The 23,525-nt window shown below is 37.1% G+C and overlaps 1 protein-coding gene across 10 annotated transcripts in view; it reads left to right on the plus strand.

Annotated features, from left to right (window-relative positions):
• The window catches only part of ATG7 (autophagy related 7), a 109,176-nt gene that overhangs the window by 37,872 nt on the left and 47,779 nt on the right, over nucleotides 1-23,525 (plus strand). For 4 of the 10 annotated variants that reach the window (XR_008468673.1, XM_054216013.1, XM_054216011.1 and 1 more), the window contains one exon: nucleotides 8,918-9,040. Coding sequence is in view for 9 of the 10 variants with exons in the window: in XM_054216013.1 (XP_054071988.1) it covers nucleotides 8,918-9,040 (123 nt within the window). In the remaining variant the exon portion in view is untranslated. The other 6 variants (XM_054216005.1, XM_054216007.1, XM_054216015.1 and 3 more) reach the window with 4 other exon arrangements.

The following is a 23,525-nucleotide window of genomic DNA, read 5'->3' on the forward strand; positions in this document are numbered from 1 at the left end:
TGCTACATCTTTTCCCGGATAATTTTTTAATACCTTCCTATTTTTAACTATTGTAGTTTTTTCTTGTGTGCTTTTCTGCATTCTTCTCATTGCAGCCTTTAATGGGAGTCTGTCTACATCTATACATATTTTCTTTTGTTAAACTTAACAAATCATCAGCCTCACTTTATTAGGCAACTCTTATTTGCAGACGCCTATGTAGGCATTTTTGAAAAGTCTAAGTTTAACCTTTATTCAATTTTTCCACATTTTTACAGAGGTGCCTGTATCTGTGTCTTTGCAGAAGTGCTTCTGTTTTCTTTGAAATTGGAAAAAAGCAAAGGAAATTGAATTAGAAAAGATGGTAAAATAACTGCAACTGATGAAATGCAGTAAATATGTGTAGTTTTGGTGAAAATGTTATTCTACCAGTGCTGTTTTGCATAGGTATTGTAGCACATCCAGGTATAAAAATCTTCTGCTCTGGAACTACTGAGGAGCTGCAATTTCCACTTAAGGTAGTGGCAGTTTTGGGTGCTTAGTGTCTGTCAGATCATGCCTTACTGTTGAACTGCTGACGGCAGGGGAGCCCTGGGTGGAGCGTAACAGTACCCAGTCAGCACTGGCTTTTTGCTTGCTTAAGTCAACCCAGCAAAGAAGAGCCGCTTCAGGCTTTACAGGATCAAACTGGAGAGACAGCCAAAGTGGTATTCAGTGTAAGGCAGATGCTTTTCTGTGAGAAGAATAATTTTCTTAGATGTTTGGGGAAGTGACCTTGCTTCATTTCCCAGCATTAGGGATCGCCTGCGGAAAGTGGACGCTCTTTCTGGGCTGTTTCTTCAAGGCAAAGATGCGAATTGTGCTATAGATGCCTGTCCGTATATATGGGTGACAAACAGATTATCCGACCGCAAATCATCAATGACCTCAGATGTGACTGGGGAAAAAGAAGGGCTTTCTGTATATGCTGTACGATAGATAGTGACTAATGCCAGCATGAACTGGAGCCAAAAATGCTGTAACTGCTGATGAGCTAATCAGCATAAATTTTGGACAGGAAGCAGAATGGAGATAAATACAGTTGTAAATATCCATCAAGTGTAAAATAGCAAGCGATGGCTATTAGGGGACCGAAGGATATAGCCATGTATTAAAAGAGGTCAGGACAGATGATCTAATGATATTGTCAACTTGAAAACTCTTTTGTTCCTCTGTTCTCAGTCTCTAAAACGGAGATGTTTATTTTCTTTTCCTCTCTATCTCTCTCTTTTCAGTTCTATTTACTAATGCTTTCAGGCAGGGAACACCTTGAACTTGTACACTGTCCAGTGGAAAGTCCTTATATTGACTGTAATCTGAAGATGCCACTATGTTTCAAATAATTTGTGAGAATTATTTTAGAAAGGAAAGAGTAGAGAAAATAAGTCTTGCAGTTTTGTCTATATTATTAGTCTATCAGTTCATATCAGGAAAAATGGTTACTTGTATGTAAAACACATCAAGGTTATTTCTATATATCAAGCTCAGACTGCACATGGTTCCTGAGAACTTAATGTAGACAAGAACCTGCTTAAACTGACATCTCTTAAAAAATTAAGAACTCTACTTTCCTCCTTTTCACTATTCAGAAGAAGAAACTGGGAAGTCCTAAGCTGAAAAAAAATCCTACTAAGACCTTTCAGGGCCTGTTCTTCAGTAAGTTAACACTCCGTTTTCTGTCTGTTGCAATTCGAAATCAGTGTAGGTAATAGCAACAGACAAAACACGTTTGTTTCACTACATTCCAACTCTAAATTAAAACAGCAATCTCTTTTTTTAAATAAATTTTCAGCATATTGTACTTGGATTAGTTAAGGTATTATACTGATTTGCTTTCATCTTTAATACTGATTATGGGAAGGTAAGGAGAAAATTGTGTATGCAGAGCATGTTTTAATTATTTGGACGTGAGCCAAAAATGATGCCATTTTTGCCTTGTGGTTTATAAGCTTCCAATATTTTCAGAAAAGCCTTCTTCAGCTTGCACCTGGAATACAGCCTTTTTCAGAACTTTGTTTTATGATCTTGTTCTTAAAACTAAATCATGCGTGAACGCACAGGTGTGTGTGACCGTTCAAACAGACATTAAGATAATACTTGGAGTATTGTCAAAAGATGAAGGGTCATCTTTGTGCTCATGTAACATTGTCAAACTTTATTGTTCTAGTATCATGAACAGAGTCCCTCAAAAATCATTACGTGATCTTCAGAAAGTTCAATTTTGTTGCATTCTCTTTCATAGATGTATTACAGGATCACATTATTAGCTCTTTACAATTTTTTAGGACCAAATCGCAATAAAAGTTGAGAACTTCATGAAAAGGCAAGAGTCTAGGAGCTGAGGATTTTTTAAGGAAACCAGAATTAGGGGTCTTCTGATAAAATTCTGAATGTTAGCGGTGCTGCCTGTGCCACTGCCCGGATCCCAATGGCTCACGTGCCTCATCTTGCTCTCGTCTCACTTAGGAGGATTCTTCACAGCATTGTAGTCTTTCACTGAACTTCCTGTTTTAATAGCAGGTACATTGAGCTTTGAAGAGTTTAACTGGCAAGACTTTTGCGTGTCTCCCTTATTTTCCAAGCAGCTGTTGAAACTGAAATGTCTCTTTTCAGCACGCTAACTCTCACAGTAGTTTTCTATTAATTCTGCATTGCCTGCGATAACTGGATAGTTAGCAGCGTGCAAAAATATATTAGGCATGTAAAATTTCTAAATAGTACACTGAATTTTGTAATTTTTCTGACTCTGCAATGTTTCATGAAGTGTCTGTCCCCTTTGAGAGTGCTGTCGTCTTTGAGTGGAAAACGTTTAAAGCCAGGAAGAGTGTAAACCATACTACCCATATTGTTTTGGAGGTAGGCTACCCATATATCTTAGTTTAGATAATAAATCTGGTAGCATTAATTTCTTATTTTATTTTTCCTGGAAAATAAACAACACTGTTTCAGGCTCTACAGATGCTATCTGCTTAGAAAACAAAAAAGCCGAAACGAATGTAAACACTGGTAAAAAGTTGAAAAAATTATGTGACAGAAATGAGGCATAAAATGCAAGCCAGTTCTACACCAGGGGCCAGGTTGTTGGCATTAGGAGATTGTTTTTTGTATTTTTACTTAACCATATATTAACTTTTATTCTATAAAGCAATCCTGGAGACAGATTCTCTTTCTGAACGTCTTTCTACCCAGCAATTGAGACTTCTTTGTGAAGAATGCTATTAAAAAGAATATAACACCAAGGCTGCACATCTGTTTCTCGTTTCAAAACAAGTTCTTTTACTCTAAGCCTCTATTTTTTCCCTCCTACCATGAGATTTGGGTTTTTTCCTGCAGTAAACAGACAAGAATAAAAAGATTGCTAATAAAGTGGGTTACTGTGTATCGTTTACACAAAAGGCTTTAGCAATATGTTAATTTGTCCCTGTTGTGATAATGTGCAGCCACAGAGTCATTTGTTCTATTAAAATGCCATGATGTGAAAAATCAGTTGTAACTCTGGCTCTGTAACATGGGGACTAGACCGAGGTTATAGCGTCAGCCTGCGAGGAGACTTACGTGTGTCAGAGAAGAGTGGGGCTTTAAAATGTGGGTTTTCCTGACAGTATTTGTAACAGACATGAAATCCAGAAAGTATGCTACTTCTTATGTCTCCTCCCCAGCTGTGAAAAGTGACCTGCAAGTGAGAAAAAGATAAGAGTTCCTTAATAAATCTGTGTTGCTCCAGCTTGCCTTGCCGCGCAGAAGAATTATATCCTCTGGTTCTTTTTGTTGCTGCTTTGAAGATTTTTCTGCTTGAGAAAATTAATTGTTACATAGTGACATGTCACTGAATGACTGGATAGTGACACATGTATTCCCAGAAAAAGTTCATGAGAGATTTTTTTACATCTGTGGTCAGATAGTAACTAATTTGAGATCAATAATAATAAGAATTACAGTATCTCTCAAGTATTTGTCCCCCTGTAAAGCTGTTGTTCAAAATGATCGCATTGGTACCAAGTATGGTGTTAGCAGCAAGGAGAATTGTTAAGAACTGAAAAAGCAAACTCATGCCAACCGTGGGCCTTTAGACTCTGCTGGACATGATTAAATAGGAGAAAAATTTCCTTTCCACACAGCAACAAATTGGGCACTTATTAGATCTGGAAACATTTTTTAGAATTATTTTGTGCCTATTTGATGTCTTAACTGGCTTTATTCCTGATGACCTGCAGAGTGTTCCTGTGTGGTCTCCTGGCATAGGAATCTGAGATGAGTTTTATTTTGCCTCCTGCTTTTTTCTTTTTCAGTTATGTTCCGTGGCTACTGAACAGATGTTTGCCACATCACGTTTATCAGAGGACAGCCGTTACTGAATTTGTGTAGTAAAGGTTAGACATGGGCAAATTAATGGTGTTGATCCCTTACTGGGGGATCCTTTGGGATTTCCCTTATTGGGAAATAAAGGCCCTGAAGGTGACAAAATGTTCTTCCAGTTGCTGCCTGTATCAAAGGGATTTTGTTATGGAGTATGCCTTTTGAGTGGTACTGCCGCTGCTCAGGTCACAAGCCCAGTGATGCTGCCAGGTCATTCTTTGCCTCCCGGATACGTTGTTCTCTGGGCCATGTGGCTGCAACCTCTGTTTTAAAACTAGTTAACAGGTACTTCTATTCAGCAGGCTGTTCCCATTATAAAAATGAAATAATTATAATCAGCAAGTACACCTTTTGATAAATGTACAGACTTTTCGGGTGCTAATACAAGAAAAATGTTCTGTATTGTTGTACTTCAGGTGTCTCTCCAGTCACATTTGTTACCCTAACCTAAATTTGCCATTGTAGTGCCACAGCAAGTCTGCAGTGTGACATGGTGGAGTTTCTACAGGAGGAAAATAAATTTTTAAATCTCTCCATAACAGCAGCAGATTTGGTCATATTAACGCGTATCATTTCGACCCAACTTTAAAAAAACAAAACAAACAAAAAAAACCCACTAAAGTTCACTAGATTCAAAAATAATATACTTTCAACTCATGATTCTGTCATCTTATTTTGTTAATGTTTTATTAATATTTTAGAAGATGCTTCGTGGGAGACTTCCTAGTGTCTTCCATGCTAATCACAATACAAAGGGCATTTGGATTTAATAAAAATCCTTCCAGGTGATTCATCCAAAACTAATGCTAGACATTGTGGGTGTCAGCGTAGTCATGCAGCCTGCTTTCTGCGTGTGCGTAAGAATTTGTTTATAGCTATGGCAGGGAATACAGAAAGGTTAAACACATCTCTGAAATAAAGCAGGGCAGTTCATACAGAGCAGCCTGGCACACTGAAGCCATGTGCTTCCTGAGGATGCAAAACCTGGAAATCTTCACTCCAGGCTTGAGTCACGGTTCTTTGGAAGCAAGGATCAAGGCATAGTTTGTTGAGTTACAAAATCAACCAGATTTAAAGGCTATTTGATAGACTTGTATATAGTAAGCTTCCCTGCTCTGTTCATAATATTTGCATATCCCAAGGTAGTGTACATCTTTAGCGATTTTTACCTCTGGGAAGAAACCAAAACATATTATTATTGTCCCTGCGTTTCTTTGATAAGCTGTAATATTTTAGAATAAGGCTACGGTTTCATTGTATATATCCTGTATATTGTTTCAACATAGCATGAACTATAATCTGGCCTACATCACTAAAAGGATGTCTCATAAGGTCTGTATTGTCGTTCCAACAAATTCAAGCAATAGCAACACATTTGATAATGCTGATAGCTTTGAGGATTATATACAGGCAGGGCTGTGAACCTAATCCAAGTTTATAAGTTGATATCTGTACACAGTGTTTCACAAAGAGCCAGATGCAAGAGACTTCTGCACATCTGGTTGGCTTATTAGAATTTCAGAACACAGAACAGTCATTAAATGTATGTATCTATCCATAGTGCAATTTCACAATATATATAATGGATAATATTAGGAAGATACAACTCAAATGGGACGCTGAAGTTGTCCAGTTCTCTGCATTGCATTGGGAACAGTGGGATGGGTTTGTCTTGGTGTGTTTATCTCAGGAATAAAAAAAAAAATAAAACAAACGAACAAACAACTAAGAAATGCCCTAAGCATTTTTTTAATCTCTTTTTTTCCTCCTCTTTTTTTTTCTTTTCAAATTTCTGGTTATGTTTGTGGGTCATTGCACAGATACACAAAAACCCACGTATGGCAAAATAAATCTTTAAAGTATGAAGAACAATTTCTCCAGATTTAGTTAAGAGAACATGAAGTGCAGTTTTTATTTATTTGTTTGTTTGTTTGTTTTAGAAGTGTAAAGTGTGGTCAAGAAGGTGCCGAGTGTTTTGTCATAGTCACCTACATCTATCTTCTCTTTATAGTTCTGTTTCAGTTTTTTGTCTTTTTTGTAACCTAAGTATGTAGTAGATAATTTTGCTACTAAATGGACATTTTGCATGAAGATCTGAGTGAAGATGCTGTTCCTTTTTTACTGGTAAACTTACAGTTATGTCAGCTAAATAGAAATATATTTTTAAATGAGCCTGAATTCCTGTATGACTCGGTGTAAAAGCTCCCTGGACATGTTCAGCTGAGGAATGCTGTTGGGCTGGGCAAGTGCCCGCAGTTTTAAGATTTATAGGTGCAAAGGTTATTTGAGACGGTTAGGAATTGTTAAACTAGAAAAGAGTAAGATTGTTGAGAGTAAATTATGATTTTGGTTGAGTTAGATGAATTCATAATGAAACCACTCCCCCTCCCACATTCCTCCCTAACCCTTGGTGTTGGCCAAAGGAGGGCGAATGGCTTCGTTGGGGGCAGGGGGAGCAGGGATGGTCTGTTCATCTTTAAGCCTTGGAATGAAGCTCACTTGGTTGAATCTCGAACTTCACAGTAGAACAAACTACAGTCCTTCCAGGGTGGCTTTTGTCGTCTTTTCCAGAGGAAATGAATTCCACTGGTTATGGGGAACTTGTCCATCCAGTAAGAGTGAATGTGTTTAAGGAGTACGTAAGCTGTACAAATTTCTCTTACTGCTTCTCTCCCCAAATAAGGATAGAATATATACAGTGAAAGAAAGATTGTCCACAGCCCCTGCAACAGTGCTCTGTAAAAAAGAGCTTTTTGTGTTCTACCTGTGCTTATTCTGCAGGAACTATACCAGGATGAGATAAATTAAAAATAGAGATACATGATGCATGTAATTTGCACAGATAAGCTATAAGAAGACATGGATGGGCACAATATTATAATTGATTTGGAAATGTATACATCAGAGAATGAAAAATCAGGTATTTGTTTGAGCACAGGAGTCTTGGAGCCATAGCCTGATGGCTGGTTTGGGTACCTTTCCCTTGGCTGGGCAGTTACACGGATGCAGTTGCTTGTAGATTCTCTGGTGTTTAATAAGTGTTGGGCTTATGCTGGAGCTTTTTTCAAGTAGAGCTATAGCCCACTATCTGCAGAGGATGAGTTTCTGAAAATTATGATATGACAGCAATGCAATGTTGCTTGTAAAAAAATGATATGGTGAAGAGGGACTCGTGGAGGGATTTAAGACACACACAGAGTTCAAATACGCAGGAAGAGCGTATGTGGTTGGGAGGGGGAGAGGCAGGAGGAGATTATCAGAGTCGGCAGCTGGAAGAGGTGCTGGCTTTTACACGTGCTGGGTTTTGGAAAGGATCATCATTCTAAAAAATAACAGCTGTCTGTGAAACTGCCTGGTCATTAGCTCCTTTTTTTGTCCTTCACTCTTGAACTGATGTTGATTTATCTGAGGACGGTGATGACTGAGATGAAGATGGAAGTGTTGAGAAAGGCAATGATAGCTTTCACGGTAAAAGCATTTTGGCAGGCATTCGGTTTCATAGATGAAGCCATTCTCTGGACTCTTGGGAGAACCTGGTGTCTTCTTTATGTGGGGTGATCCTGATGCTCCTTCAGCTGCCTCTCTGTCTTTGATGTCATACATACTGCTCCTTTGTATTAAAATATGGTGTGTTTCTGAAGTCCCTGCGTGCATCCTGCTCTGCTACGTGGATTTCTGTAGGAAGAGTCAAGCTCAGCTGCTTCCCCTGTGAGATGGGTGACAGCAGAGCAGGGTATTAAAGGGTCTGTGACAGAACTCAGAAAAAAAGATAGGAAAACACGGGCACTGGGATTGCTTTATTGTAAATTTGTCCCATTTTTTTGCTACCTGCTTTCACAAAACTAGTAGAATCACATTCATCTTTGACATTTATGTTTTCTTTCCTCAATCTCCATCCCACATTGTTGAAATCAGCCTGCTAAGTAGTTATTTAAGCTAGAGCTGCATGAAATAAAATTCTTCATGGTCAGGGGTTTGAGAGGAGCATAGGAGAAAACCTTCCTTGCAATTCTTGTAGGAGTCTGTAAGATTATCAAAATAAAAGATAAACTGGGAAAATTAGAGTAGAAAAATAGAGAGTGCTTTAAGATATAATGGTCTCAGAACCATGAATCTCTGGAGACGGGGAGGATGTTGGACTTGGACACTGACTCGGAGAATTTTTCAGTCTGCCCCAGCACGGTTCTTTCCCTTGACTGATACAGTGGAACAGTCTTTTACTGTGTTTTGTGTAACTCAAATGCTCCTTTCATGGCTTTGCAACTACTTTTTTTTTTTTCTTGCCATATCATCTGTCTTTTTATAAGCTTAAAAATACATTTAAACCAGGTAATTTAAACCTCGCTTCTCTTCCCTCTTACCTCCACCTTCCCCCACTTTAGAAACTGAGTTGGGAGAAATGTTTGTTCTTTTTTCCGTAATTTTTACATGTTTACAACATACAGTCATTTTCTGAGCGTTCAGAAAGATTCTATTTTGTGAGCAAAATACAATGATGAATCTCACATTATTTGAAATCCTTTTCTGTTTGTTTATTTGACAGGTCCTTGACCAATATGAACGAGAAGGGTTTAATTTCCTAGCTAAAGTTTTTAATTCTTCACATTCCTTCTTAGAAGACTTGACGGGTCTAACTTTATTACACCAGGAGACACAGGCTGCCGAGGTAAGAAAATACAATTTGAATGTTTAGAATAAAGAGGTGGCAGTAAAGGGTGCTTGGTTTTATGTTCAGCTGTATAACCGTGGGATTAAATGAATCACTGCCAGAATTGAGCCCTGGTGTTTGATTTACAGGATGATTTACACAAGCCATGCGCGTATTCCAGCCAGTGAGATAAGGTGTGTCCTCCTAATGTTATAGAATAAGAAATATTGTTGGATGTGAGAGGTTATGCTTTTTTAAGAACGGATGACGGGATGCATGTTTACAGCCAGTTAGAAATGTGTAACACTGATATTATTACTTATTTTATTGTTGTCACGTTTTGTGAAATTAAAGAAATATTTTAAGTGACAGTGGTTGCTTGACAGTTCTGAATTTGTATGAGGAAAGGTCCTGTCTGTTGTCTTTTGGGGTGTATTTCACAGGCGGTGTAAGCGCAGTTTGTGCAAGCATTACAAGGACTGATAATAGGTAGCCGTGAGAGCACCCAGCCCAGAACGGGCTAACCACCACAGTGTTTACACAGGTTCCTAAGCAGGTTAGACATTCTCTTAAATTGATCATAAGTTTTTATGTCTAAATTTTCAACCATTTCTTTTAAAGAAAACAAATATGTGGTATAAGGGAATCAGTTATCATTTTAGGTCAATCTAAAATGTAATTATTGTACTGCTTGATGGATTATAATATGGGGAAAACAATGCTGTTCATTTGTCTGGTGACAAAAGTTGTAATGGGGAACGAAACTGGGGTACTTTAAAGGTCCCTTCCAACCCAGACTATTCTACGATTCTGTGCTTTGTTCTCATGGGAGATAATCCTGTCTAAACGAGTTGCGATGGTGAGTTTGTCCCATAAAAAATGAAACAGGTATCTATCTTAAAATTGTGTTTTAATAATGTTTTGTAATTTTTACTCTGTCTGCAAATGTCTGTACTCTTCTAGATCTGTAATTTAATTTTGGTGTAGTTGTGTCACGTGGATGTTTCCAAAGTTGGCTTTGAGAAGTGATTATTCAGTTACTGTAGCCTGTGTAAATGGTGTAGCTGTTTTTTCAGCTGGAAATACCTCAACAGCGTTGCTTAATAAGGTTTGTGGGGATAACGATGACTTGTCTCTCTGTTTCATGTTTTAACCTTTTAAAATAATTGGAGCAGGTAGTGGAGACATTAAACCGTGAAATACCTGATGCATTCTTAAATCAGCCTGGTGATACCTAGAAAAAAATGAAATATAAACGTGAGAGGGATCGAACAAAGGAAAACAAATACCCTCTAACAGGTGCTACTCATTAGCAGTAAGAGTGAGTGTAGTCTGATTGACATACATGACTTTGAGGCTGCTAAGAAGTGTCTAGTCCACTAATGACATAATTAAAACCAGTTAGAGTTGCCCTAGTTAGTAATCTATTATTTTGCAGATATTAATGAATACATTTCTTTTGCAGCTTCAGAATGTATACATGTCTTTGTTTATAAAGTTTTAGGTATTCTTTATAAAATGTGGAGTCTGGTGTGAGTTTATTGCAACTTACTGAAGTTCAAAGCTTAATAAAAAATGGAATTAGTGTGCTTTCAAAAACCTTTGGGCTCAACAGTGAGGTTTATGCAGTGAAATCATTGCTTATGGGTGGAAAAACTGAGGTACAAAATATTTGCAAATCTAATGCATTTGAATTAGCCCAACTATCATAGAACCAGCGACTGCTTTTGTTGTCCTCCACTACTCCCTCAGTACATAATATGGGGCAGTTTTTAAAAGTTTTAGGTGCACAAGAGAGTGCTTTTAGTATATTTTCTGTTGAATTGTTGTATTTTGAGCTCATTTTTCTCGTAGAGTGTGGTTGGTGCGATTTATGTTGCTGAGTTTGCAGACTACGAAATGGCCTTTCAGGTTTCTGACTACTTTTGAGCTGCTTTTGCAGAATGTGTTCTCTAAAATGGAGGCATTAGATTTAAGACCAGTGCTTTCTAGGTTGATTTAAGACATACTTGATACGTGGCACTCTAAAAACTGCAACAAAAGTGGTAAGAGAGGTTTCATAAGACATGTATGGCCTATTTTGGTAATTGGAATATTTGATTGTTCTGTTGAGAAGTTACTTGCCTTTCTGTACTCAACCGCATCAAAGAGATTTTGTAGATGACTGTTGGGTTTGGAAACCATAAAAACGGCTTCTGGTAACTGAAGATTTTCCTTTCCTCCTATCTAGTAAAATTTGACCAGTGCCATTGCTCCATTGTAATGAAAATAGGTTTCTAAAGTTACATGTCATCCAACCTTAAATTTACTGCAGCGACGTCAGAATTGTGTTGTAATTCCATATATAAAATCACTGATATTAGGCTAATAAACTCGCATCTGATAGGGAAACTACTCAATCTTGTTCTTTTTTTAGAAGGATCACTCTTAAAATGTTGCTACATTAAGAGCATTTAATTGAATGTTGTTCTCAAAATGTTTTGTTGTAGTCAGAACTGGAGTTTTTGTCATGCTGGTCTTATGCTTCAGCATATTGCATCTTAAGCTAAATCACACATTGAACCTTTTCTTTTTTTATTTCGCGTTAACAAAGGCTTAGCTGCTTTCATGATGTGTGTATATAAGCACTTTAATGATATAAATACTAAACCAACTGTAAAAGATTGCTTCTGAGTTAGTTAAAAGAGATTCTGGATAAGTCATGCATGTTCTGTACGAGTGGCTGACTACATTAAATGGATTTGGATGGCCTGAAGTTTCCGTGAAAACCTGACCTGTCTACATGCTTAGCACAGACTGCGTTTGCCTGGATCAAAGAAATACAATTTGCAGTAAGATATAGAAGACTTTTCACTTAGTAAATATATTTTTAACTTGCATTGATCAGTTTCTTCTTCCAGTGCTGTGCTGTTGATCTAAGTATTAATACCATCTTGACATACTTTACCTTATGTTCTTAAAATGACTGATAAGAATATAATCACAATTCAGTGTTCAACCAGAGTAGGAGTATAACACAGATTTAGTTTGTGGTTCAAATTTGATACTAATTGCAGGGGTTTTGGTCAATAAGAGCGCTTATTTCTTTAACGTGAGATGCATCAGGAAATTATAAATGTTCTACGTGACTTCCTTAGCCGTGACAGTTTACTCAGTAAATAATAAAATTAGCAAGTGCTTCTATTCTGTCTTGAAATGACGGTAAATTTCAGGCATCTGCTTTTTCCACATCTGGCTTTAATTTAGGTTCTGTGGATCATCTTTTGTTTTTTAATACCAGTTAGATATTTATGTACAGCTTCAGCAAGAGACTCTGATGACACACATGGCTTTGAAGGCCAGTAGAAGCTGTGGGAAAGTCCCACATCAGCACTTAGACCTTGTTTCCCCTGGATACAGTTCACTTTGTGAGTGCCCAAACTCACATAAAAATTGCATTTATGTTTTCCAGATCACTTTGTCTCCTTACTCCTAAACTAAACTTTTTAACTTGACACTTGGTCAATGTATAGTCAAGTTTAATACCTGGGCTTAAAATAGAGGAAGCCTATGCATCTTTTGAATTTTTAATCAGAAACTGGAGGCGTTGACAGAACAACAACCAACTGAATGACTTCCAGTTCAGAACTTGGCTGGGCTGCCCGACGGTGGTGGAGTATCTCAGTGCATCTCTAAAACCAGCTGGTTTGCTTGCCACATTCGCCAGGTGTAACCCTGCAAAGTGTGTTGGGTTTTGCTGGTGTGGAGAGCTCTTTATATTTAATCTAGTCTAAAATTATAGTTTTTCTGATACGCACTCTGTGTTAAAGATGAATTTTTACTGATTTGGCACGCTTCTGGAAGTGAAAACCGACACATTAATAAAACCCATAGTCAAGATTATTCCATAGTTGTGGAAGAACCATTCCCATGTGTAAGATTTTCTAAGAAACGTACTTCAGAAGGGTATTCATTTTATTGTTGCCCTTTTTCTTCAGAAAGAACTGCCACTGTTCTTCAAGGCCCAACGAAGCAAAGTAACCAGGCTTATCCTTACTCAAACATATGCAAGTGCTCTTGAAACCACTGGGAGTGAAGCATCTCTTGAAATGTATTGATAAAAGGAGCAATAATAGTGATAAAGTGCAATTTTTGAGTGAATTCACTGTATTATGTGCAGTTGAATTTCTGTTGAAGGCTTTTTCACCTATATCCATTTTCAGAAGTACAGAAACTTTATTTCTTTCTGCTCTTAATAAGACACAAGTATAAATATACTTTCCTACTTTGGATTTCAATTCCTAAATTACCTGGATGCTTTAGGAAGCTTTACTATACTTTCTGCTTTCATTAGGATGAAAGAAAATCATAAAATACGTAAAACAAATAAAACGTTCACTTTGTTTTATGAGTGATTGAAACAAAAGAAGTGGTAGAACTCTTACAATCTAAGAGAATCATAAAGAATTTTGGGAGAAATCAGATCCAGACCAGAGCTGATATTTCTGAATGATTGTAAAGGTCAGATACTGGTGCCAGCAGGTCATGATGTCTGTGTTATTTTACTTTACTACTTTTGTACTTCAGGGTTTTTTTGTCTCTTACAATGTGACGTATAGTATCTATAGCTTCTATTACAAGTTCTTGTGGTCATTGAATAAACCCAATTTGGTATTTGCGAAATCCCCTTGCTCTCCTGGTTTACTGTATCCCAAACAATTCAGATTAGAACTCTTATCCTATAGAAGGGTAGGATTAATTAAAAAAAAAAAAGTGCTAGTAAAATTGTTGTATAATAGGCAGCTGATATTAAAAGTGAACTTTGTGCTTATCCAGATTTGGAAGAAAAATCAGAATTTCCAGTGTGCTTTGCTATTAAAAATATCCTGCTTGTTTCTGATCCTGTGTTATATTATGCAACATATTTGATGCTGAAACAATAACATATGAATAGCCAAAAAACCCACCAAACGAAACAGAAAAACCCAACTTCAACAATATTATAATAGTAAGTTCTGTAACTTAACAATTTTTTTTCTCTTAACCAAGCAGTATTCAGAATTGAATTTCACTGGATGTTATGAAAAATTATTACAAAAAACCACTACTGATGGGTAGACAAAAATTAGTATTTGAGAGATTTCTGTGTCTGTGGGCTTTTTTGTTTTCCTTAATGTTTTTAGTCTGGTGCGTTTCAGGAGAAATTCACTTTGACGGATTCAGGCCTGCCCTGGAATTTTTTCCTTAAGAGATTTAAGAGATTAATCTGTTTTCTTTCAGTAGGTGGGTTTTTTCTTTCTTCTTAAGTTTTCTCATGATGTCAATTAATGTCATCATTTTTCTTCGTTCATCAAGCAATGTTTCCCAGATCTTCAAATAATGGTGAATTTCTTCTGCAAAAAATTTCCCGTTGAACATGGTCCAAGTGAGAAATGAGTCTCAGTTATGGTAGATTTTAAAATGTATGTAAATTTCCAATGCATTCTGGTTATTTTGCTTTGCTATTATGTGCCTAAATTAGATTGAGTAAGTCTTTCTGTCACTCAGTGTTCTGCTGAATCTATGGTATTTCTGCTCTTGAAATTTTGCCAAGGAGTTTTATAGCCTTTGAACAAGCCCAAGAATGGTCTTTATGCTGATACCTTTTGCTGCTCTTCGAAGAATTTAGAAATATCAGTGAAGTGTTTCCTCTATTTCATACCAAAACAGGATCTCTTTGTCTTTCCTCTGGTAACTTTACTGTTAATTTCAATTATTATTACTAATAATAGAATCATAGAATCGCCTAGATTGGAAGAGACCTTTCAGACCATCTAGTCCAACCATCAGCCTAACTCTGACAAAAACCATCACTAAACCTTATCTCTAAGCACCACGTCTGCCTGTCTTTTAAATACCTCCAGGGATGGTGCCTCAACCGCTTCCCTGGGCAGCCCCTTCCAATGCTTAATACTCAGATCCTCTTCCTAGGACTTATATCAGCAACTGATGTGCACAAATACTCATGTTTGATGATATATTTGAATAAATAAGTATTTGTCCCTTCAGGACAGGGAGGGCCACGTGCAGTCGTTTTACTTAGTTGAAGCCAAGGGCAAAAAGGGGAAAGCAGAGTTGACTGTAGGGTGGGACAGAATGGAAGGATTTCTTTGAGGGTACTGTACCACAGGGATGCTTTAAGGAAGATCTTGAGGATGAGAGCCTGCCAGTCTTCTGAGCCGAGAGTCCTGTAAGACCAGAGCTGGAAGTGTTAAAGTTACAAACATATTTTCATCAGTCAACCCTCTTCAGTGTTTGAATTCCAAAGAGAGATTTTAAAAGTGAGGACAGCTATAGAAACGCTATCCATATCACTTTGAATGAATAAATCTATGTTGTCATAAACACCCTGTGTGATCTTGTCTCAAAAAACATGAAACAACCTTATAAAATACTTCTATTTGCAAATTGAGACTTGTAAATGCTGGCATTCTTCAATAAAAGGTGCTACTGATTAGCTGCATAGATTGATAGATTCATTAAATTTGGATAGTTATTAGTCAAATCAAAGGAAACTGCAAATTCAAATGTAAGAATTAATACTTGGGGGCAGAGATAGAGGAAACCACGACTGCTCAATGTAAAGAATTTTTTTTTTTTAAATTTAAACTGCTGTTGATATCAAGGTGTCCTTTTTGTTTGAAATTTCAACGACATAGAAAAAAATTTAGTCTAAAGCCACTGAAAGAAATGGAATTACGGCATTTGGGCTAGCAGCAGATGGTAATTTTTTTTTTTTTTTCATGTATTAAACTGTGAATTGCTGTCGTAGTGCCAAAACATTGATAGAGTTTAAATCTATCTCTATATAAAATTTCCCAGTAAATCTTGCAGAGCTATAAAATGGAAAGTACTGCTATGAATAAACTTAAAATCTCATCAGTTTTTATGTGAGGGAGAAAACTATGCAACAAATAGCAGTCAGCACCTCATTTTATATAAGCTATTAAAAAAAATTAGCCTTAGTAATGTAGCACCTTTCCAGGTGCTGTGAGGCTGCTGTAGCATTAATATTTAGTCTGTGTTCTTCAAAATACCTATGCAGTTTTTGAGTACTCTCTTGTGTAGATAATTCAGGATTCTTTGTCCTCTTTATAAACAGTACTGATCAGATTAGTGCTAGTGAATATCGGACATTCTCTACCAAGAGGCCTCAAAGTGTCTGTGCTTTCTGATGTTGCCTGTTTTAAGAGTAACAGCACCTCAAGTACAGTTGTAAAGGTACACTACTTTTTTATGAATTGTTTTAATTGCTCTCATTAGATCAGTATCTAAACAAGGAGTATTTGAAGTGATGAAGTAATGCTTCAATTTGTGCCATGATAGTAAATGGTATTAAATTGTACTTTATTTAAGACTTCAGAATATTTTTAGTTAGTGATGAACACGGCACCCAAAATTTTGAAGTGAACTGCTCTACTGAAGCTGTAAAATCTGAAAAATTGATTTGTTGATGTCTTTAGAAATGAATCATGCCTCTAAGAAACTTAATACAATTACATTTTTTACTATTGTCTTCTGCAAGGCAGAAGACATACCCCCAATTTCCACAGCGAATTATTATTAATACGACTGAAGAAGTTCAGTATCCTGGCATGATTTCTTTGCCAGTCTCTGGCATCGCAGGGTGAAGAAGTTAGAAATGACTTCTGTAACTGAGCCGGCTGATCTAGCGATTAGGGACTCGGTACTTCGGAAGCATCTCTAGGCCTACCCTCCTACGGCACCGAGGGTTTCAGCCGTTTGAAGTCTATGAAGGATTCATGAAAATGATTAACAACCCTTAATAAGCAGTTAATGAGAAAGCAGTGAGGACCCAACGGTTAGATGTGGTAGGAGAGGACTGAAAAAAAGTGTGGTTTCTTGGTGTTAACTAGAGATCGGGCACGAAGCATGTGCAAATCCAGCATAGCACTATCACCATGTTAAATATTCCCTATCCCTCTTTTTTTTTTTCTGCTTCTGACAGTAAGTGCATTTTTCTCTATGTAACAAAGGTGAAGCTCCTTCTCCAGGAACATTCTCACCCTTCTGATACTTGACTGAGACAGAAGTGCTGCATACTTCTATCACATAATAGAACTTTTACTTATTATTTATTGATAATATATTATTGAATAATTTTCCATGTTTCCATTTCGCCTGCCCTTGTATATAGGTAAGGAAATACTGTCTTGAGTGTTTTGACTGGTCCATCAGCAGGCATAGACACAAAATCTACAAATCCAGGCACAAAATGTAATCCTGTATATTCTAAAGGTAAAAAAAGGTGATCAAAGGAATTAAAAAATCAACTAGATTGCCCATGGAAGTTCATAAAGTGCTTTTCGTCCATCTCCCTAAAGATTACCCAGAGGTTTAAGGTAAAGCAATGCTGAACAACCTTGCCTAAAAATTGATATGGAATCATTGAAGTGGTGTATCACTGCAAAACAATGGAGCTATGAGCATGAATTTCCTATAAATTCTGGCCTAATTTTCTAGGAGTCTTGCACCTTGGAAATAGGGGGGAATTCCACACTGAGATCCTAAAATCTTCATCATTGGATCCAAAAGTTTTTAGCTCGTAGTTTCTTCTCTCCTTGTACTCTGTTTCCACTTCTCTGTCTAGAAGAAGACTGGTACTTTACAACACTGACCGTGTGTTTGAGAGAGAGATTTGTTACCTGGCTAGTAGGAGCCCCTTTACTTTACACTTGTAATAGATTTAATACTCGATCTTCTTGTCTTGCTTGTAGTGGTAAAGTAACTTCTCCATGTTCTCAGCTATGTGTTTCAGCGGTCAAATTGCAGCAGTCTGTCGCTCTGCTCCTTATGACTTTTATAGTTAATATAGGATCAAAGTAGGGGAAAAAAGTATCAAAAATGTGCTAACAGCCAGTAACAGTAAGAATACTAGTGTGAAACTTTACCTCTCGCTCTTTCATTACCGCTTGTATACAGAAGAGAGTCCCCTGATACATGTAGAAAAAGTTCATAATGTATATTGTAATTTGTCAACATTATTCTACAGTATTTGTATTTATTTTTATTATCCTAATATTGAGCTGTCCAGCTGCCTTGATACGGAAAATGCTTTGCGAGTTTTGGGTTTATTTCAATGTTCACTCAAACCTCTCTTCCCATCACCTGCCTTTGTTATTCCTCTGCCTCTGTCTGAAAGTATTTTAGCGGCTTCAAATGGCCTTTGACCACTGCTGCTGTCAAATCCTCACGTCCCTGTTCCCTTCAATCAAGTTACCATATATTTTTTCTTTGAATACTGTGATAATATTTGGTATTTTCAGTGGATTTGGGATTTCCATGGCACCACAATTTTAGGCAACAGCAAGCCGATAGAAGTGTACAGAACGTGCGCTGTCTGCTCCTTTCATGCGTCATTTGCAAAGATTCAGGTAGTCCCCGATCGCTGTCGGTGCCTGCTTCGCAAGGTGAATAAGCAAGACCTGAGTGTAATCCTGGTAAAATTTCATGAAATTAAATGCCACTGAATTCACGTTGTTTAGTGAAGACAATAACAATAACATATGGATAAAAATCAAAACCTTGCCAGAGTCTCATGTTTCAAAAACCCCGGAATAAAATTTTGGGGAATAACTTTCTAACATTTTGGTAATCTGCACTGAATAGAGGTTCATTTTATGGTTCTGTCATAAAAAATAGTTGTTTAGCCGTGATTGGGATCTGATTTTCTCTGTAACTGCAGCACTAGCTATTGGTATGTGATAAACAAAAGGAGAATTATCAAGTGATTATGATCTTGTTCTTGTAGGAGGAATGTCTTAATGTGTCCCTCTGCTCTCAGCTTCTTTGTCTGATGCTCCAAATGCTAGTGTTACCAAAACAGAGTGTTTTTATGCCCACAAATGAAAAAGTAATGAGACATAAGCTTCTTAGAACTCAAGTTGTGTAAAGCGGAGGTCAGGGAAAGTTAAGGCAGCTTAATGGTGAACCTCTCTGCCCCCAGAATTCACCTCTTCTGAATCTTCTTGCTTTTCCCCTTGGTGGAATAGAGAGTATGAAATTCTCGGCTGTGCCTGTCCCCTTTTACACAAAGTGTACCAAAAAAGTTTCCAGATCTCCTTTACGTTTGAGACCCAGCCCAAGGAGAAATCTCAATGCGTCACACCTCACAATCAGTACGTGCTCTTAAAAATTACTCTGTATTTGAACTTTTTTTTCTGCTGACCTGACTCTTGATGTCTTCCTATAAAGAAGCCCAGAAGAACTGTATCAGTTCAAGTAATAACAGGAAAACCAATGTTCATAATTCCTGAAGTAACCTCAGAAAACTGTATCTGTCTTAAGAAGGCGGTTCCTCTACTGGAATTCTAGTGAAGACAGGATAGTTGGTTAGCAAGAAGCTGAAGTTTGTGAATTAATGCTTAAAATACTGAGAGGGAGCCAAGTGCCTATCTGGAGACAAAACTATGATCCTCGTGGTGTAGGGCTTTCTGCCTCCTTTCTTTCCCTTCCCAGGTTCCAGACTTTTTCTTTGCTCTTGCTCTAATCAGTTTTCCTTCCTTGTGGGATTTGGGATTAGATAGGTGGTGAGGACAAGAGTTGCATTTTCCAAAATACTTAGCTAGTTTTTGCAGAGGAGGCTTTATAGAAACAAAACTGTTTTTTGGGCTCGGCCACAGTTTTGAACAAGGTATATCAGTACTAAAACAATATTTGGCAAATTAGGATTATAACCTGCATTCTCTTCTTTTTTTTTTCTTTTTTTTTTTGGGGGGGGGGAGGGGGTGGGGGGCAGTGATGGGGAGGGGAGTAAATATCTTCTAGAAACATTTTGAAACTATGTTGACTCCTTTTTCTCTAAAGAAAAAATCTCCAGTAAAGAAGGGAGAAGTAAAATAATTTAGGGATTAAATCTCTTCCATTCCAATATATTTTGTTACAATGAAGAATGAATAGACTGTTCAAGATGCATTCTATTATTCTCATGTGAAGAATAAGAAATTACACAACACAGACAAACATGCTGATAAACTTTGTTTTATAATTAAGAACATAAATTATACAATGTGCATCTTAGTGCAAGCAAACAGTTGCAGAGTATATGGGCCCCTGTAGATCATTCAAGTGAAAAAAGCAAAAAAGTTTGCTGCTGGACAAATTACAACCAGATGCAGATTTCAATAAACACATACTGTTGTAGCCTTACCCAAAGGTGCTGTGAATTCCTGGAGGCAAATCTGCCCCTGCATTCACTAAACTGTTGAATGTTTGAATGTTAATTGAGTTACTGTATTATGTATGAATACACTCCATCCCCCCTGTTTTAATTGTACTCTGTTCATCTTGTAGACCATTAAATGTTGTCTGCGAGAGTATTTAATTGTTAAGCATGTTTGCATTCTTCTGACAATCTATATTTCCTCTGGAAATGTCTCTAAAACTTCTCTTACAGTATTCGTGTTAGAGTCGTGCAAGAGAACTTGTGCTGTCATTTGTCACATATACCAAGTGCATGGGTATTTTATTATTGTCAACATGTAATTTTTGATTACAAGACCTTTTGGTACAAACAGCAGTAGCTTTTCTTCCAACTTTGTAAACTACTGATTTTCCTGTAAGTATAGGTGGAACTAGTAAGTGCTAATAGACGAAGTTGATTACAGTGCGAAGAGTAGCTAAAATCATGGAGGTTTACTACAACTTCTCTTTAATGCCAGTGATTGCTAATTCATATTCATATCACAATCAGATGAAATTAAGCATCACAAATTTTAATAACAATGCATCAACATTAAGATCTAGTCCTATGTGGAAATCTCATACAGAAAAGCCTTTGTAAACTACTTCCCAACTTAAATTTTCACAGTGTCTTAGGGTTTGTTTCTTATGAGGTATGAAATAATTTTACCTGCATGATTGTTTAAAGATTTACCTCCAGATTGCTACTATAATGCAAATGTTGTTGGCTAAAGTTGACACTAATGTTGCAGAGATTTATAAAATGGGCAGATTTGAATAGCCTTTCAAATTAGTACGAACCTAGCTCTTACTTGCCTTAGTTTTCCTGCTATTTGATTCTGAATATTTTCCTGATATTTATGCTTAAATGAGTATCTCAACAATAGTGCTGACTTTTCTTCTGCCTTATTCTAGTTCAGGTTCTCATGAAGTTTCCTTATTACATCTTTTCCTTAAACACCTTATATCTTGGCTTCTAGCTGGAACTTGCTACGCAGCATACTTTATGAAATTGGGTGGAGTCATGGCGAGCCCACCTGGTAGCTTAGGAGGGGTAAAAATTAATGACCAATTCCGTAGTTAACATCCAGACTTGATTCTAAGATTAGCCTATTTGTTTCTGAGAAGATAAGCATTGCTTGTCTTATCACTTCAGTAATAAGTTTTCCGTAGCAGTGACTTCTCTTAGCTAATTTAAGTGCAAAGTGATGGAAAGTCATCGCCTTGTAAATGAAGGTTGTGTCTGAGCTCATGAAGAGTCATGAAAAAAGTCTGTAGTGTTATGTACACAATAAAAATTTTGCCCAGAGGAAAAAGGTTTAATTTTTAACTTCAGAGAACATATCATTTTAAAAAAAAAAAAGTAGGATGAGTTTCTGTTTTCTTGGTCTCTCAACCTTTAAAAACCCCACTCTAGATATTAATTAGTTAACATGCTTCAAATTAGCGATGAGTTGTGCATTCTGTAGGTATTGAGTCTGGGACACTGAAACTATACTGCCCATGTAATATTTCATGAAGCGAGAGCAGCTTGTCAGTTACTGAGTTTGTTGTGTTATTTTCATATTCGGGAAAATTTTTGTCATTCTACAGGTGTAATGATGATTTTAAAAGTAATTTAATTGTTACACAGCAACCTTAAAATAATGCAGTTTTACTGGGTAAATACGAATGGCTACACCTTGAAATCTAACAGCATACTCTTAAAAAAAGTTAGGTTGAGCTGCAAGCCTTGGTATGAGGAGGCTGAGGGGAGACCTTCTCGCTCCCTCCAACTCCCTGAAAGGAGGGTGTAGCCGGAGGGGTCAGTCTCTTTGCCCAAGTAACAGGCGATAGGACAAGAGGAAATGACCTCAAGTTGCGCCCGGGGAGGTTTAGGATGGATATTATGAAAAATTTCTTCACCAAAAGGGTTATCAAACATTGGAACAGGCTGCTCGGGGAAGTGGTGGAGGCACCGTCCTTGGAGGGATTTAAAAGACGGGCAGACGTGGTGCTGAGGGACATGGTTAATGGCTGGACTCAATGATCTTAAAGGTCTTTTCCAACCTAAACGGTTCTATGATTCCATTCTATTCTATTCTATGAAGTGAAAATCACAGCTAAAACATGAGTAAGAATATATATGAATATATATGAAGTAAATATTACTAGTTTTGTCTTTAGCTTTCTTAACTCATTAGCACTTTATCACTGAAGTCAGGAAGGCCAAATGCAAGTCCTTAGACCTTGTTGGTAATTTTGATACTCTCTGTGAACATGAAAAATGAAAATCAAATTTCATATTTAGTCATTGTTTTTCGTTAGAAAAAGGTTACCTGTATGAGTCTTTAGATTAACAGGTTTCCCAGAGGGGTTGTGGACTCTCCATCCTTGGAGATACTCAAAAATTGTCTAGGCATGGGCCAGCATGATAATTTTCGTTTATTTCAGTTTATTAAAAATAGTCCTTAGTGTATCCAACAAAATACTTTTCAAAATTATCTCAAGGATACATGTCAGTGTTGCCCTCAGTTAAAGCACCAGGTACCAACATGTGCTTCAGTCGTTCTGTGAGTCGGGGGCTCTCAGGCTGCGTAGCGGGCAGGCGGAAATCCCTCTGCGTGAAGGTGCACGCGCAGACCTTGTCTTGGTATCGGAGTGTAAAATGTTGCAACGTGATTATTTAGTGGCACGGGACTCTTTCATAGCAAACGAAGACTCAAAGTCAACTGACTCTTCCAGTTAAAACACAAAAGTAAATATAATAAAACTAGTCTATTTGGAATGAACTTAAAGCAGTGAGATTACATAAATAATTTTGGAGAAATACTCTGTATGTTCAAGCACATTAGTACTTTGTCATCTTAAAATACGGGTTCTGTTTAATTACTTACTCTGCGTGAAATAAATTTCTGTAATTTTAAACTACTGACTCAAGCCTACCTGACAATGAATTTGATCCCCTGCGAGTTACGTGTGAAATTATGTGGGTCAATCAATAAATACAAAAATACATAGTTAAGGAAAAGACACAAACTGTGGTTTAGATGGAGATAGCTGCCGAGATGCTTATTTATTTTGTTGTAAATAAAGTAGAAGGAAAAGTAACAGAGATAGAGAAGGGATGCACAATTAAACCTGTAAAGAATTAAGTAATTACTTTCCAAGCTCTCAAGGGGGTAGGAATTAAAAGATGCAGTTTTAAAAGGGTTTATGTTGTTTAAAAGTTTATTTATCCAGTGTCTACAGTGTGCCAACAACAGCAAGCCCAAAATGCAAGTTAAAAAATAAAAAAGAGAAA

Source organism: Rissa tridactyla, chromosome 10 (assembly GCF_028500815.1).
Source record: "Rissa tridactyla isolate bRisTri1 chromosome 10, bRisTri1.patW.cur.20221130, whole genome shotgun sequence".
Classification (NCBI taxonomy): Eukaryota; Metazoa; Chordata; class Aves; order Charadriiformes; family Laridae; genus Rissa; species Rissa tridactyla.